We start from the raw sequence: 18645 nt of genomic DNA on the forward strand, positions 1-18645 counted from the left end.
GTGGGTTAATATTTCATTTTCATTTAATACTTCTTTCTCCACAATTTTCCCAAGCTTGACAATGATTAACAAAATGAAAATTAAGCCTAATTCATTTTATGCAAATCACAGCTCAGTGTAAATGTACCTGTAGTACATTACATACATGTAAATTATGATATCGATATAAATAATAACTGGATCCGTATGGCATAGGCTCTTTTTTTTAAAGGAAAAATTTGTAGGACAGGCAAGGAGATGAGGAGCATAAAAGAGGAACAAGCATGGCAAGTGTAAGCACGAAAACGAGTGAGAAAAGAAAGGGGAAGGAGCAAGGGTAAAAAGAAGAAATGCTGGGAAAGGGAAAACGAGAGAGAAAGGTACAGACACTCGCAACAAAGACCGAATGGAATATATGCAAACTATAAATTACAGATATAACATGAATTTCGGTCACCTATTGCATATGTCAAAAGAGGATTACAATTAAGCGGATACTCCAGGCTATAAACAACACGATTTGAACAGATTAAGAAAAAAATCAGACAATCAAAACACTGACAATTTTATCAAAGTTGGAAAAAGAATAATGAATTTATGGCATTTTAACGATTTGCATTATTCCGCTGAAATAGTTCTGGGTATGACCTGAAAAAAAGGTGATAAAAATCAGGACAAATTAACCATTTAACGATAATTCCAATCGATTTCATCTAAACCATATGTCACCATTACACTTTTTTAAATTTTATTTGAAGATTTAACTTCATTTTGTGATAATCATCATTTAAGATGGGTTTTGTTTTTGTAAAACGTTATATTTTCTAAGGAACAATGACACATTAAAGCTCAATAGTCATGAATGGTATAAACATAATTTCTACGTAAAACAAAAATATTATATTTTACAGCTTTATGTACTTCTTCATCAACCAACTATACAGTATATTTCGACATGTTCAAGTCTGGTTTATCTGGTGATAGAATAAACCTAACTGTGGTGGCAGAAACAGATAATCCCGAATGAATTGGTTTGTTCCTATTATCTCTCTCTTTTACTAATTGGATTAAGAAAGAGCTCATCAGCAAGACTAATGTGACCTGATATGATTTTTCGAGAGCAGCCTTCAAAGCTTCTCTCTCTCGACCAGATTTTTTTTTTGGTTTTTAAACCAATCCCGTAACATCTGTAGAGTTCCATCCCACGTAATGCTTTGTGTTTTGTGATTGATTGCTATATATCCTTGAACATCCTCTAACTTATATCCAACCTTTCTTCCGATTGTGTCGATTTCCGCATTTTGTCGGACTGTTTTGGCAATCGTGACCAAGATGTCATTAATATCCTCCAGTTCCTCAGCAGAGTCTGGATTACCTGTAGGAGAGAGCATTAAAACGCAAATCTCAGATATGATTTGGAACCATTAGAGCAGTATTGTTCTTCAAAATGAGACCAAAAGATTGAAATAAGAATAATCAAAATAAACATAACGGCATCCATATCAGAACTAAAGATTCATCCTGTCCTATATGTGCAAAATGTACAGTCAACAGTGTGAACTTGTATATTATATACAGTATATGAGACATTATGTTAGAGTGTAAATACCGTAAATTGGAAATAAGATGTATTTAAATCATATTTTAACAAAGGGGTAAAAGGGAGACTTAATAAATGTCTCTATAAACAATGCTTGATAATTATGCCCATGATTTTAACATCTATGTATGTATTTAGGAGACACTAATGTTCCGTCGAATTCTTACCTGTTTTCATAGTTTCAAATTTCTCTGTCATAGTTTTGAAATTCCTTTTCCTATTTTGAATGAAAGAAGATTATAGTCAGGCTGCAAAGGGGGGGGGGGTAAGGTTGCATTGGAATGTCATACTTTTTTTATAATTTTGACTGGTGAGACCTTTTATTTAAAGAATGTACATGCTGGAGCTCTGTCAGCATTTAGCAATTTGCGATATACGCGAAAATCCAAAATGGCCGCCGGCAGCCATCTTGAATTTTCTGTTTACTCACTTTAGCATACCTAGAAGTTTAGAAACTTGGGATTTACAGGTTTCAGGGGCGGAGAATCCAAATCTAAGGTTATTTGGGGGGGGGGAACCATGCATTGATGTCAAAATATAAAGATAGCGGCCATTTCCCAAGATGGCCGCCATATATCATGCATTATATCGTTTATTTCCTGTATAGGGTACCTAGAATTTTCAAAACATGGAATATACTGGTTTTAGGGGATGGAGAGTCCAAATCTGAGGTTTGTTTGGGGATATGACCATGCTTTGGTGTCGAAACATACAAATAGCGGCCATTTTCCAAGATGGCTGCCATAGAACATGCATTATATTGTTCACTTACTTAAGCTTACGTGCAATTTTCAAGCCTTGGAATATAAAGATTTCGGGGGATGGATGGTGTTTAAGGAATGTGATCATGTTTTGCTCTCAAAATATAAATAGCGGCCATTTTCCAAGATTGCCGCCTTGGAATATGCACTATTTCGTTTACTTACGAACCTAGAATTTTCAAAACATGGAATATAATGGTTTTAGGGGCCAGAGAGTAAAAATCTGTGGTTATTTTGGGGATAGGACCATGCGTTGATGTCAAAATATACAAATAGATGAAGAAGATGGCCACCATACTGAACAAGTATTACAGTAGGCCTACCGTAATTATATACAAGCAGATACCTTATCTTATCAGTCATTTTCTTTTTTTCTTTTTGGACAAGGTGAAAGGATTGGGATAATGAACTATATTTAGACTCCAATTGAATGAGGCAGTAATTGAAATATCAAGATTAAGTGCAAAAAGTAGGATATTTTAGTTGTTATCGCTACATGTATGTGTATGATGAGGCATATTAATCATCTGAATCATTTCCAAATTACATTTCTTGAATGACTATTTTGATGGTTGTATGGTTTTTACATATATCACTGTGATGATGCAATATAATATAATTACTCGTGACTGAGGGGTTATCATAAGATATCTTAGAGTAACCTAAAGTATATGGGAAAGGGGTGGGATGTTTATCTTCTTCTGAAGTAATGGCTTGACCTTGACAAAACAATCCTTTACTCTCCTGAAGTGATTAACACATTGCCAAATTTGCTGTAAAATGAATTTAGTTTCAAATGCTTGATTATTTTGCATATCACTGCAACTTTACAGTTAAATTTTACATATGCATTGCACTGACACTGTTGTCGAAACAGGATTAGAATTGTATGCTGAAAGAAAATGTTTGAAACAACTTTCTTCATTTGAGAATATAAAAAAGGAAAAATCATGTATCGATATTAATCTCCATTTACGGGACCACTGAAAACATCTCTGATTTGGCCACTAGCAATGATCCAATTGAAAGCTCTAGTCTAGTCAGTTCACATATGGCATCATCATGTCAGCAAAAACGATTCCTATCGACTGCAGCCCTGAATTATTTCTTAGGACTTTCAACACCAATAATGATAAATGCCCAAACTGTATTATCTAGTCAATTACTTGGTACCATCAGGCTGTATTGCACTATGAAGAGTATGAAGCCTTCTCCTGTAGCTCTTTTCCAGACAGTAGCCTAATCACAACGGCTTACCATATCTAGCACTCAACTGATTCCTTTATGTAGGCAAGATATCTTAACCTCTCGAACTTCTTTGTTAATTGAGGAACTATGTAATGAGCACAGACAGAGCAAGCAAGCACCACACAGCCCCTAACATGATGTCTCACAGCCGGTGGAAAATCTGAAGTCCTGGGATATCGACCCCGCTGCTGAATGGCCAGCAAAGACAGACAACTTAAGGTGACACCTGCATCAAGATGAGACCTACAGAGTGTTATCTAGGAAAAAAGAAGTATGAGGTTGGCATGCCATGGAAAAGAGTGGTGCAATGTCAAAAGGCCGATGGTCAACAGATCTCAAAGTGGGGCCTCCTGACAGAACCTTAGCGCTTCTTTAGCTGAATCGGATATTAAAGTGGGAAAAGGAGAATGTTGAGCCAAGTTTCCACCAGGGCCTGCAAAGGTCGGGACCCTGCTAGTAATTTTGTGGCTGAATCATAATTACACATCGGGAGCAGTTAGGTAAAAAAAATCTCCTTGCGCTGAATAGCGATGAGGAATATTAGCAAGTATGTTTCGACATCAAAGCATGGTCACATCCCCAAACAAACCTTAGATTTGGACTATCCATCCCCTAAAATCAGTATATTCCATGTTTTGAAAATTCTATAGGAACCCTATGCAGGAAACAAACAATATAATGCATGTATGTATATGGCGGCCATCTTGGAAAATGGACGGTATTTGTATATTCTGACATTAAAGCATGATAATATCCCCAAATAAACCTCAGATTTGGACTCTCCATCCCCTAAAACCAGTATATCCCATGTTTTGACAATTTTAGGTACCCTATACAAGAAATAAACAATATAATTCATGTAATCTTGGAAAATGACCACTATTTGTATATTTCGACATCGAAGCATGGTTATATCCCCAAATAAACCTCAGATATGGACTCTCCATCCCCTTTAACCAGTAAATTCCATGTTTTGAAATTTCTAGGTATCCTATACAGGAAATAAACAATATAATGCATGTTATATGGCGGCCATCTTGAGAAAAGGCCGCTATCTGTATATTTTGACATCAATGCATGGTTTTTTCCTCAAAATAGCTTCAGATTTGGATTCTCCGCCCCTAAAATCTTTAACTCCCAAGTTTTTAAACATCTTATGCTAAAATGAGTAAACAAGAATCCAAGATGGCTGCCGGCAGCGATTTTTGATTTTCGCTCAATGCTGACAGAGCTCAGTGCTGACAGAGCTCAATTGCTCAATGCTGACAGAGCTCCAGCATGTAGATTCTTCAAATAGAAGGTCTCACCAGTCAAAATCAGTTAAAAAAAACTATGACATTCCAATGCACCTTACCCCCCAAATCAGGGTTTGGCTGCCGGACTAATTAAGCGAATTATTAATGTGATGTTGGTGTGTGCAGGGCTTTGTAACAGAAAGCTAAAGCGCTATCTAATTGGATTATTAATTACTTGTTAATTATGCAATCATGCGTATGCGTATAGTATGCATGATTTTGACCATGATTATTACTCTTTTGAGGGCAAAGAAGTATGTTAACTCATCCGAAGGCGGTCAATAATGCTAATGAGAATAATATTCGCATGGTTGTTTTCATGTATCTTTGTTTACCATACTAAGAATGTTATCATCACTTGCTTAAACACTAACTCAATAATCTTGTGCTCTTGGATTTATCATGAAGTTGCACAAAAAAGAGAGTACCAGAAATGATTCTGAATCTAAGACTTAATAATAAAAGAAAGAGGATTCATACCTCTTATAGAATTCTGTTCTTCATATTACATCTTCAAAGAAATTTATACTACCGCAAAATGAAATTATGACTCTTAGGTCAAAATTATGACTTTTGAGCTTTTAAATGTAGATTACTACTTTTTATTTTGAAAGGTTGGCCACTGTGGACTAATTGAACGTATGCGTTGTACCTGTATTTTGTGATTCATGCTCCGCATTTATGGAACATACATGTATTGGCCCGAATTCACAAAGGTGGTTTTGAAAACCCACTGTTGAGTCCATGGTTTATGCATATTCCCTATGTAAATTACGCTTTACCGCGTATCGGAGGAGTGTATAAAACATGTCCAATGCTGATGCACGCTTTAATAACAGTGTGCCAATTTGACACCTGTTGCGGTTGCCGTGGTTATCCACGCTTTTTTATTCATGATTCCATTATTATTCATGAGTCCACTCTTCAAACAGTTGACTCATGAATAAAAAAGCGTATATAACGATGGTAACAGGCGTCAATTGGCGCACTGTGACAAAAGCGTGCATCAGCATTGGAATTTTTTATACACGCGCCCGATACGCGCTAAATCAAGCCTAATTTATACAGGAAATCTGCATAAACCATGATTTCAACTGTGAGATTTTAAAACCAACTTTGTAAATTCGGGCCATTATGTTCCTGCGTCATTTGCTCTGGTCTATATCTAAAAGAGTATAGGGTTAGAGTGAGGATTGTATTCAAGTTTTTTTGGTTCAGAATAATGTCAAGATTAGGATTAGTGTCTGGTTGGTTTTATGTTTAATTAAGCTTGCAGATTTTCCATAGTCGCAATTTTCGCCAGAGCAAATGTCATTGAACCAAATTTCAAGATCGTTATTCTAGGAATATCATCTAGACCTCTTTTTACCATTATATTTGAAACATTTGGTAATCGATGTAATTAGACATATGGATAATCGTATTCATCCAATAGCATTACTTTAAACAATTTGCTAAATATTTTTTTTGAAGAAAGTATGATGATATATCGCCAATGTCTTTCAAGTCAATTATACATGCATTTATCATTCAAATTGTACCTATTCCATTCTAATTGTGTCTTACAGTGTCTAATATAGTGAAATGAAAGTTTATTCAGATATTTAGTTGATCACACACATGTTTGATGTATTTCTGTGAAATATGCCTTGTCTAATGAAGTACTGCTGACTTTAATTCATGTTCTATGTTTAGCACAGTCACTATTGTTTTCTCAGTTTTCCATTGTGAGGGAATCATATCTCTCAGATTTACATGAACACTCATATTCCTTCAAATGCAGTAATGATTGTAGGGTTTTGCAGTACACATTCATGATCTTGTTTCACAAAAAAAACCAACAAAATAATTACGGGTTGCGTGGTCCAGTGGTTAGAGCATTGGGCTCATGATCGCAAGGTTGTGAGTTCGAATCCCAAACTCTGCCATTGTCTCCACTTTGATAAAAGGCCTGAAAGTGATATCTGCCGTCACTATGATTGATTAGAAAAATGTAAAATGTTTCATAGGTAATTGGTTATATACCAGCTTGGCGTTTACCAGCAAAATGCTGTCCTGCCGAGTTCCTACGGGAGTTACCACAAACAGAAACAGAACAGAAATACTGTAAGATGCTTGTAAAGTTTTGCCTGTTCTTTGGGCCAATAGTAAATTTTGCATCAAGTTTGTGTTTCGTAATCCATGCACAACAATGCTGGGTTGAGTAGATGAATCTAAATCAATGTTTTTGTGGTGTACACTATAGCATAATTCACCAACATTGAATTATTTTAATACAGCTAAAAATAGTTTTTTTCATGAAGATATTCTTGCACAGATATCATGCTTGCTTTACGAAGTATACATAAAGTACACCAACTATTCTCTTCTCAGATCTGAATGCTTGTCAATGAATGAAATAATTTTCCTTTTCATTATTTTTTTTTGTGATTTTTCCTCCAAAAGGCTATTCCATCCAGGGAGTTCTCTTTTTTTTAATGACATTAAAAGATTAAAGAATTTATTTTATTTGTAGGATTGTATTTTAACAATGAATTTTTTAAAATGTATTTTGAGCCTAGAGACATCTATTTCGAGAATGAAGTGTTGTAGTTGTGTACGAGGATTAATGTTTTTATTTCATTTTGTTAATTACCATGATTTTTCATTATGCAATGTTCACATTTGGAAATTTTAAGAAAATTTAGATTCTTTTTCAGCACCTATTTTGAACAGAATTAACTACATTTGAGAGAGGTTTGGTTGTGTAATAGCAACACAGTTTTGTTAACTGTGACCTCAAAATATTCCTACACATTAATGTAGGCAATGTGATTTAAGTTGTAATTAGAGTGTGTGAATCACAAAAAATATCAAGCTTTGCAGTTCTCTTTATTAGTGTCTTAATGTTTGGTGTGAGAGAATGTTTGATGAATATGATGATGCTGATGTTGATGATGGTGGTGGTATCGGTGATGATGCTGATGTTGGTGGTGGTGGTGGTGATGATGCTGATGTTGATGGTGGTGGTGATGATGCTGATGTTGATGATGGTGATGATGCTGATATTGATGATGGTGATGATGCTGATGTTGGTGGTGATGCTGATGTTGATGATGGTGGTGATGATGTTGGTGGTGGTGATGATGTTGATGGTGGTGATGCTGATGTTGATGGTGGTGATGATGTTGATGATGGTGGTGGTGGTGATGATGTTGATGATGGCGGTGATGATGCTGATGTTGATGATGGTGGTGATGATGCTGATGTTGATGATGGTGGTGATGATGCTGATGTTGGTGGTGATGATGCTGATGTTGATGATGGTGGTGGTATTGGTGATGATGCTGATGATGATGGTGGTAGGGATGTCAGTGATGCTGATAATAATGAAGGTAATGATTTGTTTGCAGGTACAGACCAAGATTGATCAACAAGTGTGTCTCCATGCAAAGACTAGCACATACAAAACTTGCCTGAGTGAGAGGGCCTTCAATACACAAGGCATGAGTAGGATGCAGTTCAGACCCTTTACACGAGTGAAGGGTTTGCACAGCAGACTAGGTAATGATGGTGACGTTGATGATGTTGATGGTGATGATGGTGTTGGTGACGATATGATGGTGTTGGTGGTGATGCTGACGTTGATGATGATATGATGGTGGTGGTAGTGATGGTGATGATGCAGGTGGTCACGGTGATGATGAAGGGAATGATGGTGATGGTGATTATAAATGGGACAAATATAAGATCTTTTGGAACCATGCTCAACTGTCAATCAGAACCGTTAATGATAAGAGGTTTAAACTGACGGCTATACTAACACTATTATATTGTTATATTTGGTGCGATCAGCTATTGTGTGGCGAGAGATGTTTTAAAGAGTTTACACAACGAACGTAGAGGGCACATCAATGACAGTAGGAGTTACTTATTCATAATATGAAATTATACAGAATTACATCATATACAAAGGTCAAATTTCAGCGTCAAAACACTTACAATGGCTTGAAGTAAATACATCTGTCAGTTGAAAGTGTTGAGATATCATACCACTTAGTATTGGGAAAACGTGTAACTTATTCCTGAATTAGCCGGAGGTAATCGTCTGGTAAAAGATCACTGGGGCAGGAAAACGAGCAGAGGGAACTAAGTCGGGAACCATGAAATATTCCACCAATCGGAGCGCGATTATCCGAATATAGCGCAATTATAATGGCAGTGTGTTGACGCATTCTACGTCGTTTAGGTTTAGCGGGGGGGGGGGGGGCTGGCCCTGCGATGATGGTTTTATCAAACTGGAGGATAGAGAAAGTTATGTAATTATAAGAACAAAGAAGACTAGCAGAAGTCGGGGTTGTGTACCAATTTCAAATGATAAAGGAAATGGTGTCACATGTTTTATAGGGATGGTCCGGGCTAAAAATATTTATATCTTAGTACACAGAGTAGAATTCACTGAGCAAAATGCCGAAAATTTCATCAAAATCGGATAACAAATAATAACGTTATTGAAGTTTCAAGTTAAGTTATATTTTGCGAAAACAGTCGTCATTAATATTCATTAGGTGGGCTGATGATGTCACACGTCCACTTTCCGTTTTCTTATGTTATTACATATAATCATAATTTGTTTCTCATTATTTCATACTTGTGTAAATAATATGTCTTTCTCAATAAATATCTAATGCACTAAAATCAGTTGTCAATCCAACTTTTCTAGTTCTTGGAAGAAAAAAATTGAATAAACCTAATTTCATATAATAAAATACAAAAGAAAAAGTGGATATGTGACATCAACAGCCCACGTAATGAATATTCATAACAACTGTTTTCACAAAATATTGCTCAACTTTAAAATTCAATTATTTTGTTATTTGTTATCCGTTTTTGATGAAATTTTCAGCATTTTGCTCAGTGAATTTTACCCTATTTATTAAGGTATACATACAATCAGCCTGGACCATCACTTTAAATTGTCTTGTGACTAAATGCACCCCCAAAGAAATCTAAATACACTCTACCAATTCGTTGAAATTTAAGTTTAATTTGAAACCTTGGTCAGGAAAAGCAACGTGGCGTAGACAGAGGGTTTTTTTTTTGGGGGGGGGGGGGGGTGCGTGTTTTTTTTTCTACAAGTTTTTGTTTGGAATAATATGTCACTTCTTAATAATAATGATAGTATACAACATTATAAAACGCTTTATACAGAAGTTTCAAAGCGCTACTCTTTATATCAATCAGTTTACAACTAAAACAATATATTGTTTATGGCATTTCTTACTCTTATATATTGATCAATTTACAATTAATAACACAAGATGTTGTTTATTAAAGGAAACAAAGAAGAGTATTGCTACCAACGTATGTAAATGTACAATTTCTATTGCGAAGCAATGAGAAAACAAAATAAGAGAAGAAAGGCTAATGGTATCAGTAATAAATAATACAAATCTCCTTTTCTAATATGATTTCTTAAAAAGCTAAACAGTTATCATTATAATCTTTGGATAAAGTAAGATCGTTTAGGTCATATAGCTCAACAAATATTTTCTTGATAGAAAAATGAGATGCTTACAATCTTGAAAGCATGCATTACATGTTTGAATTTTACTGAATATGAAGCACGCCATCACAGGCTTCTCGTTGATCTTCTTCGTAAGAACGATTTCAATTAATTATAATGTAAGTTCTCAATCTACATGTATCTTTGACTGTTTGATGAAAAGTGTATTTTTGTGACTGTGTTGTAAGTCAAAATTAGGATAACACGTCGAGGTAAGTAGATATTTTTTATCACTTTCTATAGTTTTCACTTATCTGTGATCAAAGCTAAGGTTATGAATATGTTCAGAACGCCCGTTGACTATAAACATATGAAAACAAAATGTTGTGGTTTACAGTTGCAACTACTTGGAATCATTTGCCATTGTTTAACACATATAAATGCAAATGAGTACATCGCTAAATATGTTTACATCATGGCGTCATCCGGATAAAAAGGAGAAGAAGAAGAAAAGGCGGAGATGAGTAGTAGAAATAGTAGGAGTCATTACACTAGTAGTAGTAGTAGTAGTATTAGCAGTAGTAGTAGTAGTAGTAGTAGTAGTAGTGTAGTAGTAGTAGTAGTAGTAGAAATAGAAGTAGTAACAGTAGAAGGAGAACAATGTTATCTGCACGTCACCTGGAAAGATGGTGGCAAAACTATGATGTTGGACCCTCGAACTACTGGAAAACAGAATAGGTTCCCCGACAGAGTCTTGGGGTACTTCGCACTCATGTAACCTTTACGGAAACTTAATAAACTGCGGTCCACATATAGAATGACCGCAGTAGAATTGGAAATTTTCACGGTTATCTCACCAACATGAAGACATATAATCATGCCCTTTTCTCTTTTAACCTACTTTCTAATCGAACAAAAAAATCAGGCAAAATTAACCAAGCACCATGACGGAGACCTTAACGGAGGAAAAAGTATTCGAACTAGCAGAGGCTGTGGCGGTCGATAAAAATTTATTAATTCTCGGGTTGAAACTGGGATTTAAGGAGCCAAAGGTTAAGATGTACATCAGTACGAATAAACGAAATGAAAGTTCAGAAGGAACCAGCTCCATGCTGTTCGACTGGAAGAGAAAGACACCGAGAGCGCAGCAAATACCCGATCTCATCAAGGCACTGAATGAATCTGGATTTGCGGAATTAGTTGATGATTTCTTCCCATCTGGACTTGCTGGAGGTGGTAAGGTAGCCTAACATAAGTCCTAAAATACATGTAAAGCTAGACCCCTTTTAAATGATGCAATTTGATATTGTTATTGTAAAAGTTGATTACTGGAAGTGCTCTAAGCGAGTGAGGATAAAATCTCTTTGGGAGGGGAGAGGGAAGGATCACGCATGTTTTTTTTCTCGTTGATCCTAATCCTGATCCTGGTCCTAATCCTTTAAGTACAGTTTAAAACATGAAAAATCCTTTATCCAAAAAATACAGATATTTAAAAAATTTGTTTTCCTTTTTTATCACCAAAAAAAATAGAACACAGGAAATTCCAAAATTTAAAACCATGCAAACAGGTTTTATTTATTTCTTTAAAATTTCTTACAATTCTACTGTAAGTTCCTTTAATCGCTTCATTTGATTAGATTCTTCATGGTGATTTATAATACCTTAAATGTGTTAAACTTGCACTGAATTGAGAGTGTTGGTATATTTTGACCGATTTCCTGCATGTTCAATCCCTTAGGTAATAAAGTCAAATAAGATAAAATCGTTAAATCAATTCTGGTGAAATATCAATATATTATTTTTGTTTTGGAATTTCTGCATTGTATCCATAAGTCAATAATACATTAACATGTATACATAGTAACAAAGATATTAAATGAATGCATGTTTAATTGTGACGATCGAAGAGATGAACAATACTGACAAAGACTGATGAATAAATAATACATAGAGCATGTGATATACTTCTTGTTTGTTGATTAACATGCAGAGGACAGCTATTTTAAGCACTGAAATGCTTGAAGCAATTGGCGTGCCAAAGTTCTTGTAGTAGAGTTTTCATAGCTCAATGGCGTACTTTTTGGGGTCATTTATAATTTCACAACCAAGCGAGCAACGCAATGATAGCTTCCGTCTTTCATGAAAAAAAATATTTACCTTTAGACCCTTTTGTGCTCATAAAATATTTGCCAGATTGCAATGCTGAATGGTAATAAATATGAGTAAAAAGCTATGCTTGTGTAATCTTATCTACATGCTAAAGTACAAGTGATTCGCATGAAAACATAATTATTTGCTGTCGAATGTTGACCTTAATTGTTGGTGTCAATTTTTTTTATCTTCCACAAATAGTACTGTACACAACACGAATAATATCAAATTCCATGCACCTTAACACTATTTTTTTTAAATCATGACATGTTAAAAAAGTGTCCTGATCGATTGGATCATCTTGCAAGAAGGCTTCTTAAAGCGACAATATGGCATGCACATTGCCATGAGTTCGGATAAGATTCCTTTCATCGGTGTTCATAGCTTCAAGTTCAAGTCTTATTTTCCATTTCCATTATCAACATTATAAGAAAATACAAATCAAACATATATTATAAATATGAACACATACAAATGAAATATGATAACAATGATTATAAATCAATTGCAAGTTCCAAATCATTTGTAAAATAGTTTTAACAGAATCTGATATGGAAATGAGGGGATCCACTAAAAAGCATTACTTGTAGAGCGTGGATCCCAAAACGTTAGCTCAAAACGTAAATGGACTGAGAGCAATAAACATGATAAATGAAGTTTTAATCAGGAAGGGGGTCCTTCTATCACCCACCACCCTTCGTCACCCCGATGTTTTTTTTGAGAGATTTCCAATATAAGGGCAGCAAAGTTCAGTTCACAATAGAAAGCAAGTCATTGTAACACTCTTAGGACAATTATTACTTCTTTTTGTTTGTTTTATTTTCATTTCTGCGTTCACAATACATTATCAAAAATATTTACTTTGTTTGTAATATACAAAGTAATCCATAATGTATACAATATAAACATAATACATAATTTCGATGGAAAAAATAAACCTATTCATCTCTACTTACTTGTTATAACAGAGGACAGTTTCACGTCCGATCCGGGACGCTTCTTAGCTCTTCTGAACTGGCGGGAATTCGTCGTAGCCGATTGGTGCCGAAGCACCGTCGATGTTATTGTCTTGGAGACGTCGAGGAATAACATCGACATCAATACCATCAATAACATCGACATGCTTCGGCACCAATCGGCAACGACGAATTCCCGCCAGTTCAGAGGAGCTGAAGAAGCGTCCCGGATCGGACGTGAAACTGTCCTCTGTTTCAACAAGTAAGTCCAGATGAATAGATTTATTTTTTCCATCGATGTTTGACTTTCCTGGATGAATCAAAACATACATCAGTTTATAATACATAATTAGAAAAAAAATGGTGTTGGCATATACTTCACATTTTAATGATAATAAAAAAAAATGACAAATGAACGCAGGAGAGTGGATTTATCCTGAAAAAAATCTATAATCTGAAAAATAATGTTAAAATGTTGACACGTAGAGGGCCTTTGCCAAAGCTCTGTACCTAGAATGGAAACCCGCTCTCCTTAAAGAACTCGATCACCCCCTTCTTGGTCTCTTAATTCGTTACCCCTGCTTTACCTTATTGCATTGGGTTTCTTCGGATTGTTTGCAGCCCTTATAACATTGCGTTTTATGATATAATTACCAATGTTTTTATTGTTGTTTTCCCCTTTATATTGGTTCATTTCTTTTTAGTCGCAACCCATGCAGTAAGTGCAGTAAACCCTTCTACTGCAGCTTCGAACACTGACAATGCACATGTGTAAGTATCATTCTATTATATGGAATTAATTTTCCTTTTCATTCATCAAATGAAAAAGGTTTCCCTTTTGTTTTGTTTCTTACTAATGCGTGCCCAGTATAGAACCTTTAATTAAAGAATTGTTAATGTAGATTGTAAAATGTAACACGATATAATAAACACAATATAAAATATAGGCCTGAACGTGAATGAACGTGGATCAAGTGTGGTACTTACATTTGATGCTGACATTTTTAAATGTTCGATGAAGCAATCGACAGTTATGAATATAATACATTTGCATACATTTCTATAATTAACGAGTTGCCATTATTTTATTTTCGTGTCATCTGCATGATCTGCATAGCAGAGTGAGACTTACAATAAGTGCCGGTGGCGACGGCGGCGTCATTAAAGCTCGTGTGTAGTTTTGGTAAATCCACCAAAATGCACCCATCACTATTCCAATTCATTGCTAGCTAATATGAATGGATATGCCCTATAGCAGTTATGATGTGGAGGATATTAAATGAAAATGTGTTTTACAGGATAAACTTTGCGATTTTACATGGAAATTTAACTTGATCGGGTCACCCGATCAAATTAAAATATCTATGTGTTTTTGTCTTCAATTAAATCCTATTCCAAATCATGGAATGGGCTGAAACTTTCAAGATATAATCTTTGTCTGTAACTTTTGGATATCTAATCACTAAATTTATAAGATAAGTGCTTGAATACCCATTTTTTTATATTTAAAACAAGCATCGCCGAGAGAGGGCGCTATATGTCCAAGATTTGAATATTTGAAATTTTCTCAGAGAAAAATATCTAACGGTCTCTACGCTTCAGTAAGACTGTCATATTAGATGATATTCGATTATCAATCACATTATTGACCCTTTACCAAAGCAATACACAGGCTTTAACATTGAAATCTTAACCAAGATTAAGGTTTTGAAAGAACATCGTACAGTAAGTTTTAAAATTGTTGGATGAAGTTCATGAAGACTGAACAAAGTTTTAATGATTGTATCATTAAGATTCCTGCTTGAGTTTTGGGTCCCATGACCAAGGTCAAAGGTCATTTATGTTCAATGAACATCTTTTTTTGTTTTAAATCATATTTATTTCTTCCTCATATCACATATAAAAAATATATGTATGTAACATGACATCATTAAAACTTAATTGTTTCAAGTTTACACATAAACTTTTTAACATGGTGAGAAAAGGAATATATATGAACTTCAAATGTAAACTTAAAATTAATCTGCTCACATTTCTTTAACAACGTATGATCACGAAGGGATAAATACAGAACAGAATCCGGGTACCACATGTTGGTGGAATCAAAATGTTATCGTAACTTTGAAAATGTACGAATCTAGTTCATGGAAATTTGGCTTAGGGGAAATGGTATGGTATATCACTGAATATTCTGCCTGAGATTTAGGTCACGTGACAAAGGTCACTGAAGGTCAAGTAACTTTGGCCACTTGCTGGGTTATTTTTGTCATTGCCACCATAACATTCAAGTTAGTAGACCTAGTTCATGACACTTAGACATAAGAATTATGATTAAACTTCCTGCGCGAGTTTCAGGTCACATAGCCAAGGTCAAAGGAAATTTATGGTCACTGAGTCAAGTTATCCTTTTGCACGAGTCTTAGGTCACATGATGAAGCACAGCGATCAATGTCAATGAATATAGTCTTTTATTATCACATGAATAGTGTTTTCTGTGAATATTTATTCAATAGTTAATTTCAAAGCCAGTACTGCTGCTATTTTTAATCGCGTACAGATGTATGAAATTAATTTGTATCATATTTTATATTATGTTTGAAATAGCATCAAATTTAAATTTTTGATTTCACTTAATTTTCAGATCTACTGAGAGACTAGTGACTGATGGTGAGATCACCAGGCTAGCAAGTCGCCTCCCTTACGGAAGATACAGTCAGCTCTGTGAAGAATTGGGATTTCATTACAACTCCGCACAAAGCATATTGGTCAAACATCAACGGGACTCGACGGCTGCTTTCAAAGAAGTATTACAGGAATGGAAGGACAAAGGTGGATTTATGGTAGATCTTGATACAGCTCTGAAGAACTCAGACCTTGGAGGACTTATACATGTCTATAAGAAATAGACATGTCATTTTACATTTCATGTCGAAGCGTCGTTGTGTACCACTTCTGACTCTCTCCCTGTAATCAGAATGTTATGTGTTTGAACCTCAAGCGAGTTTGAAACTAAGATTTGAGCCACACCTGCTAACTCGAGCCCTAACTCTTGTACTATTTCTTTAAGAACAAAGAAAAACAAGACCGAAACAAATATATGTATGTCTTTGATATCTCCCAGCCCTCCCCCTTATTTTTATTGAGTCTTTTTGTTCAGAGTTTTCCAATGAATATAATCAAATATCGGAAATTTTATTATTTGTTTTTTATTTGATTTGATTTGATTTATTTATTTCCGTTTCCCAATTATACATGATATGATTAACATAACAAGGTCGAAAATACTACTAGACAAAATATAATATATATATCATAATCATAAATTTAAGGAACACAATTCAGTAAATAAAGTTATCTCAAATGACATTTGTATTTACATGTAAAACGGAGGGACTTGCCGAAAAAAGCAAAGCTTGTACAAGAGGCAAGCCGGTTTCTTAGTTACATCACAAAATTACAACAAATAAATATTGGTTCTTGATAATAATTTTGTTTAAAAATAAATACAAACAGTTTTTGTGCACTTGACAAAAACGTAACTGATGGATCGTGTGAGAAAATATTACGTTTTACAATATTATAAAAGAGGGGGAGGGGAGTGGGTAGACAGGAGGGGCAGAGGAGTGCAGTACACTAAGTAGAAAGAAAGAAAGAAGAAAGCAAGCGGGCAGCAGGAGCAGGTACTTTGGCTAATTGTAATTTTATGAAGAAAAAAGTAAACAAATAATATACATGACTATGTACATAGTATGAGGGCGTATAATACGCATATACACAAAAGTCGAGTATAATTTAATTAGTTATTCAGCTTGACCTGTTTGCAACGAGTATTGCAGAAATTTATTTTTATTTTTATTTAGCTAGGGGATGTATTTGTGACTCTGATGTGGAATTGAAAACCAATTAAATGGGGCTGAGCAATATTCGTTAAATATCTTATATTTTTGAGGGGCTGTTTTCTTTGGACTCGTTTTGTATTGATTTTTGCTTTTCTCTATGTTTTGTTTATTTGTCGATAACTATCTTTCTTTCTCTCACTCTCTCTTCCACAAGGCATCAGTTAATTCGGACATAGATATTTTATCATATGTGTGTGTAATCCATGGAACATGTTAAATATATTGTTCTTGTTTTGTTTAGGTATTTGTTGCGAATGGCAAGCGATAATATTAATGATTTCATTAAAACAATTAAATTTATACCTAGGTTTCTTACCTGACTGCTAAGAAATCACGAATGCCTGTGAGCAAGCAACCAGGGGACCGACAGCTTAAGGTCCTCTCCGAGGGACCTGGTAATGAGGATAAATGCCTTACCAAAGGGCACCAGCGCACCACTTGGGATTCGAACCCGGGTCACCGGAATTTTAGATTTACAATTTTTAGATATATAGCGAATACATTGTACAAGAAATTCATAAAAATTATAATACGCCAGTCGTGGACTGCCCCAGTCTACAAAAAAAAAAAAAAAATCAAATTTCAATAGGTGCGAAAAATTCCTAATCGTAGCGTAAAAGGGGTATTTCCATGATTTAGTGTCGCAGTAACTGATAGCATGGCAACTTATACAAACAACGAAGGCTTGGGATGTTTTCATTTAACATTATTACTAACTTACAATCACAATAGAAAGAAATATGACAAAAATAGACTGCAGTATGCATAAATGTAACTGCCTCAAACTAAAACGTTTATTTATTTCAAATATTAAAAAAAAGGTAGCCCAGGGGGTCGTTTCATAAAGCTGTTCGTAAATTAAGAGCGACTTTAAGAACGACTGGTGACCCTTTTTTACGCGCTAAACCATCTCCAATGAATCTACCATTTACCACAAGAAAGGATCACCAGTCGTTCTTAAAGCCGCTCTTAACTTAATTACGAACAGCTTTATGAAACACCCACCTGTTTTGTTTCGGCCCTTCGTAAACAAACACAAATATCAAACATGGTGACATACATGTATTCCAATATAAACAAAGAATAGGGCATGAATACTAATAAATAAAAAAAAAATAATCTTTTTAAGAGGCACCGAATCGGGGTATACTTGGCGCTGTTGAAGAGAACCCCCCCTTAAATCAATAAACATGTTTCGAAATGGTTTCAAAGTCATCTATTAACCCTCAACCTACGTTTAATTTGCATACACGTACACACCCTCACGTGCA

At 35.0% G+C, this 18645-nt stretch overlaps 1 protein-coding gene across 2 annotated transcripts; it reads left to right on the plus strand.

Annotated features, from left to right (window-relative positions):
- The first annotated feature begins 10396 nt into the window (after positions 1-10396).
- On the plus strand, positions 10397-16741 carry LOC121420711. Of its 2 annotated transcripts, none has more exons than XM_041615369.1 (4): positions 10397-10640; positions 11294-11604; positions 14180-14246; positions 16117-16741. In XM_041615369.1, exons 2-4 carry the CDS (start codon positions 11313-11315, stop codon positions 16379-16381), a joined length of 624 nt encoding a protein of 207 aa, XP_041471303.1. In that variant the 5' UTR covers positions 10397-10640; positions 11294-11312; the 3' UTR covers positions 16382-16741. The 2 variants fall into 2 exon arrangements, 1 of the variants encoding a protein (XP_041471303.1); XR_005970803.1 differs by having other exon boundaries at positions 10413-10640; positions 11294-11609.
- Positions 16742-18645: the final 1904 nt, after the last annotated feature.

Source organism: Lytechinus variegatus, chromosome 8, assembly GCF_018143015.1.
Source record: "Lytechinus variegatus isolate NC3 chromosome 8, Lvar_3.0, whole genome shotgun sequence".
NCBI classification, from domain to species: Eukaryota; Metazoa; Echinodermata; class Echinoidea; order Temnopleuroida; family Toxopneustidae; genus Lytechinus; species Lytechinus variegatus.